At 36.1% G+C, this 8,883-nt stretch overlaps 1 protein-coding gene across 1 annotated transcript; it reads left to right on the forward strand.

Annotated features, from left to right (window-relative positions):
• The first annotated feature begins 7,342 nt into the window (after positions 1-7,342).
• LOC124455668 lies at positions 7,343-8,427 on the forward strand. Its single transcript, XM_047006309.1, has one exon. The coding sequence runs from the start codon at positions 7,659-7,661 to the stop codon at positions 8,199-8,201; it is 543 nt and encodes a 180-aa protein (XP_046862265.1). The 5' UTR covers positions 7,343-7,658; the 3' UTR covers positions 8,202-8,427.
• Positions 8,428-8,883: the final 456 nt, after the last annotated feature.

Below are 8,883 nucleotides of genomic sequence, written 5' to 3' on the forward strand. Positions count from 1 at the left end.
CAGGCGTTGCTGCTGCTTTACAATCACTCATATTGAATTGTTGAAGAACAGATTCGATGTATTTCTTTTGGTCAACGGTAATCTTGTCGTGAGATCGTAGAAATCGCATTCCTAAGAACCAGTGCAGTGTGCCACGGTCGTCCATCTTGAAATTTTTGCTCAACATTGCTTTGATATGATTAACTGCTTTTTCACTCGTACCAGCTACTATAATATCGTCTACCCAAACTAATACGTATGAGGATGTTCCATCTTCTTCTTTTCTCACAAATAAACAATAATCGTTGCAGCTACGTTTGAATTTTTCTTTAACAAGTAGACTAGCCAATGCTTCATACCAATTCTTTGCCGCTTGTTTCAATCCATATATTGATTTGTTTAGCTTGCAAACTTGCTTTCGTCCTGATTTTGCTTTCTTGGTAAAACCTTCTGGTTGTTCTAGATAAATTTCTTCTTCTATGCTGGAGTTAATGTATGCTGATTTAACATCCATCTGGCCAATATGTAGACCTTTTTGTGCTGTCATTGCGAGCAGGATTCGAAAAGTTTCGGGTTTACATGTTGGAGCGTAAGTATCGAAAAAGTCTAAGCCTTCGACTTGAGCATAACCCTTGGCTACATATCTTGCTTTATATTTGTCGATTTGACCATCTGCTCCATACTTTACTTTATATACCCATTTTCCTGGTAAGACTTGCACATTCTCTGGTTCGTTCACTATTGTCCATGTGTTATTGTCTATTAGTGAATCATATTCTGCTTTCATTGCTTTTCTCCAGTTTTCAGCGTGCGGTGTATTAATTGCTTCATGATAAGACTTGGGTTCTTGTAAACTTTCATTAGTTGTGTTGAACGTATAGTATAATCCATACCTTTCTGGTGGCCGCCGATTTCTGCTTTCTCTAGGAAGCCAGATTTCTTCCTCTGGATTTTCTTCATCTTCTTGCTGATGTTGAACAGCAGATATCGGTGCATTATTTTCCCCCACTTCATCTTGAATCGGTTCCTTTGTTTTCTCATCTTTCGAACGATCATCGTCGAAATCCATGTTGGGGCTCATAAGATTTGGTTGTTCTGGATTTATCGTATCTTTTACTGAAAAAGGTTGAATTTCACTTTCTTTGAAGACAACATTGCGTGCTTTGATGACTTTCATTGATTCGAATTCTTGCAGGATGTAAGCCGTGCTTTTGTCATCGTAACCAATAAATTTTGCTTTCACAGATCTTGAATCCAATTTCTTAAGGTTGATCTTCCTTTTCATGACGTATGCTGTGCAGCCAAAAGTGCGTAGATGATTTAATCTTGGGTTTTTTTCGGTGAATAGCTCGAAAGGACTTTTACCTTGTTCGCTGTTGGCAGTAACGGTGAGATTTCTGATATGAGATGCTGTTGATAAGGCTCTTACCCAATAACGTTTTGGTAACTGTGCTTGGATTAATAGACATCGTCCCATTTCAACTAGAGTTTGATTATAGCGTTCGGCAACTCCATTTTTTTTGCGGGATTTCGGGTACCGTAAATTCCTGCTTTATTTTTGATTCGATGCAGTAAGCTTTGAATTGCTTTGATGTATACTCTGCTCCATTATCGCTTCTCAATTTTCGAGGTAATCCTGATTCTGCTACGTACTCTTTAAATTTTTCAAATGCTTGTGCTTTCTTGCTCATGAATTTAACGATTGCATACTTCGAGTATTCGTCCACAAAGGTAATTGCATATCTGCATCCACTGAGGCTAGGCATTTCAAATGGACCAAGAATATCTGTGTATACCAATTCGCGTGGTTTCTGGGACTTATTGTGAGCTTCTTTAGGTACAGGTTTGCATGATTGCTTTCCAAGTGCGCATGTTTCACACACTTTCTTTAATTTGTCTTCGCAGTTAACAGTGCGTTTGACATCATCTTTGTTCGAATGTCCGAGGCGTTGATGCCACAGTTGAAAATCTCCTTTCATTTCTCTTTTATTCTGGTTGCTTTTAATGGAATTACAGGAACTGGATCTTTGGAATATGATCTCCAGATAAAATAAACCTGCATTTTTGTTTAGGGCAATTTCTGGACAATGATTTAACATCAACTTTGCTTCACTCTCTTTGAATACTAACTTATGTCCAAATTTGACAGCTCGGTTGACAGAGAGTAGGTTGACTTCGTAATTTGGCACATAAAGGACATTTCGCAGTACCATCTCTACTTCTTCTCCATCTTTCAATAGAAGCTTTACTGGTACGTCACCAATACCTTCGATAGGTGTTAATTTTCCCTTTGGATCCTTAACATTTTTGGTATTGCATGGTTTTAAGTTGTCGAATAGTTCCTTTTTAGTAATGATGTGATCTGTGCAACCGGTGTCAATGATGATATAATTCAATCTTCTACTGTTACTATTTATTTCAGTGCCACTGTTCATGCATTGAGAGTATGATCAGAATGAATTTGGTCCTCTTGTTGAAGGTTCTTCGGTTTTACTCTGACTCCTACATGCTCTTGACAGATGTCCCTTTTTCTTGCACTTTGAACAGAAAGCTGAACTTCTTTTACTGCATTGCTTGGCAAAATGACCAGGGAGTCCACAAACATAACAAGTTCCTTTTTGCTTGATTGGGGCTTTGTTTTTGCCTGATGCATTTCCAGAATGCATTGCTATTGCGCTATCTTCTCCTTGGTTTCTTTGGATCCGACTATCCTCATAATTCTGTAGTCGAGTTCTCAGTTCTGAGAAGTTGGCTGCTGGGTTGAAACTTTCTTGAACCACGAAGTGTTCAAATTTTTCTGGAAGTCCATTAATGACTAGAGCATTAAATAATGTTTCTGATATATTTTCTCGGGCTTCAGTGAGTCGAGACATTAATTCTTGTGATCGTATAAAATATTCGGATAACTTTTCACTTTCACCTAAGTGTAATCGAGATATTTGTCGAACTAGACTTACTACAGTTGGTTTTTCTACGTTAGAAAATCTTTGTTGTAGTATACGCCACGCTTTTGCTCCGTCTCCGCCACCATCTGGCGACAAGCAGTCATGTCGTATGTATAAAAGGCTGTTGTTGTCAAGAGCTAATGCAATATGACACCATACCGTGTTGTTTCTTTCTTTGATTTCATCAATTTGTTGATTTCTCTCGCGTACTTTTGTTTCCCATTCGGCCCTTTGCTCACCTGTAGCGTCGACTGTTAACGGTGTAACTTCTTGAGGTATGACTTCTCTCCCAATGAGAGCTTTGTACAAACCTTTCGTTTGCAAATATGTGGTAAACTTTGTGCTCCATGCCGGATAGTTCTCGGCTGTTCCATCGAACACAAGCCACTTTATTGTTTGACTATCCATAAATACGGTCTTGTACTATTTCTGTACTACTGCTGAGCTATTTCTGGGCTATTCCTTTGCTACTACTGGGCTACTCCTGGGCTTCCTTGGCCCATAACCTGTTAGATTATGAACTTTATTCAAAGAGATAAGTATTGATTTTACAACAACAAAATATATATGTGCAGGAAGTATGTAAGATCGTACGATTGTCACGTGTCCACTGAACTATAACTAAAGAACTGAAATAACATTAACTTTACAAATTAAATACTTTATGTTATATTGTATCATGTTAACAAGAACTGAGTGCTTGCACAGCTAAATTGACTTCCATTTTTTGTGACTGCCAATGAATATGACAGGAGCGAAACTTGTTTGCTAAGCGCAAACCCTCTGAATCCTGTAGCTCTACTAGTTTTAGTAGCGTAGCCAGCCCGCTAATTTGGTCGTGTTATGTAAATTTAAGACCATTATCATTATTCATTTCTTTAGAAATCTATTGTTTTTGCAGTGAGTGAACACAGAAAAATTTACATAGCACGACCAAACTTGCGGGCTGGCTACGCTCTTGACTAGTTTAATCAAATAATCTTACCTTATCAGGTCATTATTTGCATCCTTCAATTCTCCCAATTGGGTCAATGCACCTCTCATCAATTTGATCATGTGACATACATCTAAAAAGTATAAATTTTCAAACGTGAGTCACATGGATGCTAAATGTATGCTTGAAAATTATCTGAAGAGAGTTTTGCTCCAAGAATCTTCATCATTGTTTGATGAGAAGATGGACAATCAGCAGTTAAGCTGGTGACTCTAACACCAACGTTATGTAGTCTGGCAATACATTCTCTTGACAGATCAGCTTTCATCTGTCCAGAAGTACTATCAGTTAGAAAGTAACCAACAGGAACTTTCCACGAGTAATCAAGAGCGACAACCATGTATACTAAGGCTTCTCTTGCTTCAGGCAGTGCGTCATCGTCATTTATACCAGTTCCCATGTCAACAAAGCCAAAGACTTTGTCGCCATCAAACTCAACATGTTTGCGAATTGCCATTTCATCCAACATTAAGGCCCATAGAAGGTCTTCTCCTTCCTTTTTAGCTTCTTCAGCCTTAAATTTCAGTGCAACAAATGCATTTAGAGTGAATCCTGGATCACCATCAATTGGATTATACCAAGTGCGGATTGTTCTTGGATGAAGCAATGCTAAATTAAACTTTGCACGTACATACCATAAGCTTTCCTGGAAGAAAATTTCAATGTAAGAGCAAATGATCTTTGCTCAGTAGGGTAGGAAACACGTGTTTTATCTTCATGTGTTAACCTATTTAATATATCCCTTGACATTCCTGAAAGGGTTTTGTTAAGGATTTCAGCCTGAGCAACATTAATAAAGCCTTCCTCTGTTAAACTAGAAAGTGCAGAAAACATATATTGACTTTCATTCTCAGTCTACCGTTTCCCATCCTGCTGTTCTTAAGTTTTTTCTTAAGTGACTCAGGTTTCTCAATGACCTCCTCTAAATGACGCTTCAGTCTATAAGGAGACTGACAACTGTGTGTATGATCATGCAATAAACAATTAAAATTGATCACCTGATTATCATGTTCTTCAATAGTAAAGTCATCTTGGGTCAAATTTTTTTGATTATCATCCATCACTAAATCAGGCATGGGCACTCAAATTTAACCCCCTCACTTAAAATAGATTTTCCAATACATACTTCATTCACAAGTATATTGAGTTGTACTTACAGTCTTTTGGAATTGTGTAATGTATGTCAAGAACAAGATATAATTTTTCAAAAATGCTAACCCCTCGAGCACTACTACTCTTCTGTTTTGCTTGAACAACTTACAGCTACCAATACTAATTATTTATAAGTACAAACTAACAATAGGGAATTAAATGATAAACAACTTGATAAATCTTTGTATTTTCCATCAAGCCTTTGGATGTGTCCCTTTTATCTCTTGATAAAAAAAATGTTTATGAAAGACTTACAAATCAAGTTTCTAGAAAATAGTATTTTGTACATAGAAACTAAACATAATTGGAAAGGTCACATGTTGAAGACAGACTTTGCTTCTTTGACTAGGTTGCTTGACCATGAGCAATTTAAATTTGTTTACAATTTGTTTAAAGAATTCTTTCTGTTGATTTCTACTAATTCTTCATAAGACACAAAGAATTTCTTTGCCATCTATTTTTGCTTCTTCTACATTCAACTGCATTGTAACCAATGCATCCAATGTGAATTTGTGGACCACCTGGAATTATACCAAGTATGGATTTGAGATAAGACAATAATATGTTTAATTTTCATGCATATCAATGATGTAATCATAAGCTATTGTTGAACAAAAATTTCAAGGTAGGAGTAAATCTTAGCACATTGTTCAACACACTTCTTTTATCTTGGTTTTGAAGTATTAACCTGTTTACTATAACAATAAATACTTTATTTACAGAAAAACTAAGTAGTACTTTAAAACTGTTTGCATAAATCCAACTTTCCAAACCCATTATAATTGTGTACACTATATAGTCAGTCAAATTGAGCAGGCAAGCAGTTTAATAGTTACTTTTATTATACAACATATACCATAGCTCTCATTAACTTTGCATGGCACTGCATTCAATTTCAACACAACTCTGTTGTAAACTTTCACTTTATCTCTTAAAAAAAATATGAACAAATTCTGCCCCATTTTTGGTAGGTAAACTCAATTCAAATCAGGAGAGTTTAGCTTGATCATGATACAAGATGGCTGCAAAACTCGAGAAAAATTGGCTGCTTCGCCTCTTCAGGCGAGCGATAAAGTGAAGAACAAACAAGACTGGACAAAAATAACTTTATATTAAAACTTAGTAGTAAAAACACTCTTCAAGTATCGTGTTAAAAAAAAATAGTAAAACTAATACTATGCTATTTACTGGAGTCATGAAATGTTTCCTTTTCTGTCGCTATTTCAGCATCCGCAAACCGCGGAAGCTTGCAGATTGTTTAATAAATATAATTTTAAAAAGTGTTTATGTTGGGAAAGTAGTTTTGATATTTTTTATACTCCCAATCATGGTGGTCAAATCAGGGTGGACGACAAAATTTTTATCTCATGAACCCGCGTCTCTCCGCTGACTTTGACCACCAAAATCCGCCATGTTTTTGACCATGCGGCCGCCCGCTAATAATTTATGGTAATTTTGTTGACTTTTCCCCGCCAGGTCTTATAGAGCTCAATGGTTCCCTCCAGGTCTTATAGAACTCAATGGTTAGAGATGGGCAATTACCGATTACTTGGTATCGATACCACCCGATACGGAGCCTAATCCGGAAGTAGTCGATACTGCGTGGTATCGAAAAAGGATTTCGATTACTTTTAAAATTTCACTATTATGTAAGTTTGTCTTCTTTTTCATTATTGGTTTCGAGAAACATGTTTTTTTTTCTGTTTTGTTATTTTAATATATTATTCACTTTTACTAATCAAAACACTTCGAAATCTCGCCTTCAGAATAATAACATGTACCAAATTTTTCAATTCGAATTTATACAGCTTCTGAAAATTTATCGTTACACCTAATAATGTTATGACAGTTTGTAATTTAAGACAAGAAAAATAAAAATAAAAAAGTCGTATTGTTGAAGTATATAAGGCCACACTTTAGCAATTCCATTATCAGATCTTTATCAAGTGACTCAGACGTTTATTTTCGAATTTGGAGAAAGTAATCGCTTTAGTAATCGATATCTCGATACTTTTAAGAAAAAGTAATCGGTATCGTATCGAATCGATGCTAGCGGTATCGCCCATCATTATCAATGGTTGTGGTGAATCCTGTGCTGAGTGTAGGGATAAATGTCGGGATGAATGTCAGGAGGAATGTCAGGATGAATGTCAGGATGAGTGTCAGGATGATTGTCAGGATGAATCCTGTGGTACCTTCACAGTAGTGTTTCTATGGCGATTTTTTATGTTTTTTTTTGGCAATTCGATTTTTTGGTGGACAGTGTACAAAGGAGCAATCAACGTTTCGAAGCTAAGTGTAAAATAAGAGGAGACATCGATAGTGAAGTTAATTACTCTTCATAGCAAATAACGTACGCGTATGTAAACTTTAGACGAGGAAAATATGAAGAAATTCGTGTCAAGGTGTGTTAAGGCAATACTTATTATTATAATTGGATTAGGTTTCATTGCTCTCAATGGTATGAACAAGCAAAAAATCTTGGAGAATTTTGACATGGAGATCAATTTACACAATGTGTTGGGGAATCTTCGTTCAACTGCTCAGCTTCATCTCGTGACAAATTACCCTATAATGGCTTTGCCACCATGGAAGATAAATCAAACAGAAAAAATACGACTCGTTTGATGGAAAGGCAGAAAGAAGTCGAAGAAACTCTTCAACGAAATCTAAATCACCCTCATGTCAAGGCTTTACATATCTTTCTTAATCAAAACAACGCTGAAGAGCGCCTAAATTCCTTGGATTTAAGAAATAAACAGAAACTTGTTGTCCGTCCTTATACAGGAATGCCAACGTACAAACATTTCGCTTCTTATGTCAACCAGAGACTGACAAATGAGTTAATCGCAATTACGAATATGGATATCTACCTTGGAGAAGGATTTGAAAAAATCAATGTACGTTTGATGACAAAACATAATATTGCCTATGCTTTAACCCGCAGTGGAAAAAAGGAGAGGCGATGTTATATGAATTATACAATCGGAAGATGTGAAGAAAACCCATACATCGGATCTCACGATACTTACATAATGAAATTAAAAGAGCCTGTGTGTAATGAGGTGTTAGAAATGCTTACGAATCCCATGAACAGAGTAGGAGCTGAAAAAAAATGGTTTGGTTATTGAAGAACAAAATGAATATGACAGTTTTGAATACGTGTTTAATTTTAAGAACATATCACAACCACTGTTCTGGTGTTCATGGATATCGAAGGTACGATAGACTACCAAGGGATAAAGTTCTCTTGTGTCCACCCTCTGGTTTATACGAATAACCAAACTTTTATTTTTAGTAAGAACATAAGTTCAAGTTATGAGAAAAGAAATGTTTTAAATCAACTAATAAGCATAACTTTGTGTCATTTTTTCATGATAATAGTTTTATGGATATGTCAACAGTCAAAACTATTCTACAAGATGGCAACATAAAGATTAGAGCATCTGTTTTGTTTTCTGTTGTTTCTGTATTAATACAGCTAAACATTAGCATGAAACTAATGATTTTGAAAAAACTTGTTTTAAAAAAATGAGAGTAGCCACATGAGGCTGGGGCGGATTGAGCATTTTTCATGACTGTAGCAAAACGAGCGCTGAAGGTGCAAGACACCGTAGGGGGGTCCAGGGGAAATTTTTGAGTTTGCAGTGTTAGTCATGTCGGCAGAAAGGTTATTTTGAGCGCTTCTACAAAGTTGTTCGAAAATAGCCTTATTTGGAACTTTTTCATCAAAACAATAAAGTGCATAATATATAGATAAAGAACCAGATAAATACATGGCAATTGCATTTTCCTTACAAAAAATGCACCTTG

The sequence above is a fragment of the Xenia sp. Carnegie-2017 genome, unplaced genomic scaffold (assembly GCF_021976095.1).
Source record: "Xenia sp. Carnegie-2017 unplaced genomic scaffold, XeniaSp_v1 HiC_scaffold_4, whole genome shotgun sequence".
Taxonomy (NCBI): Eukaryota; Metazoa; Cnidaria; class Anthozoa; order Malacalcyonacea; family Xeniidae; genus Xenia; species Xenia sp. Carnegie-2017.

Excerpts from the sequence above, each read along its gene's own strand:
- LOC124455668 (XM_047006309.1), top strand. The coding sequence starts at position 7,659 with ATGGAAGATAAATCAAACAGAAAAAATACGACTCGTTTGATGGAAAGG.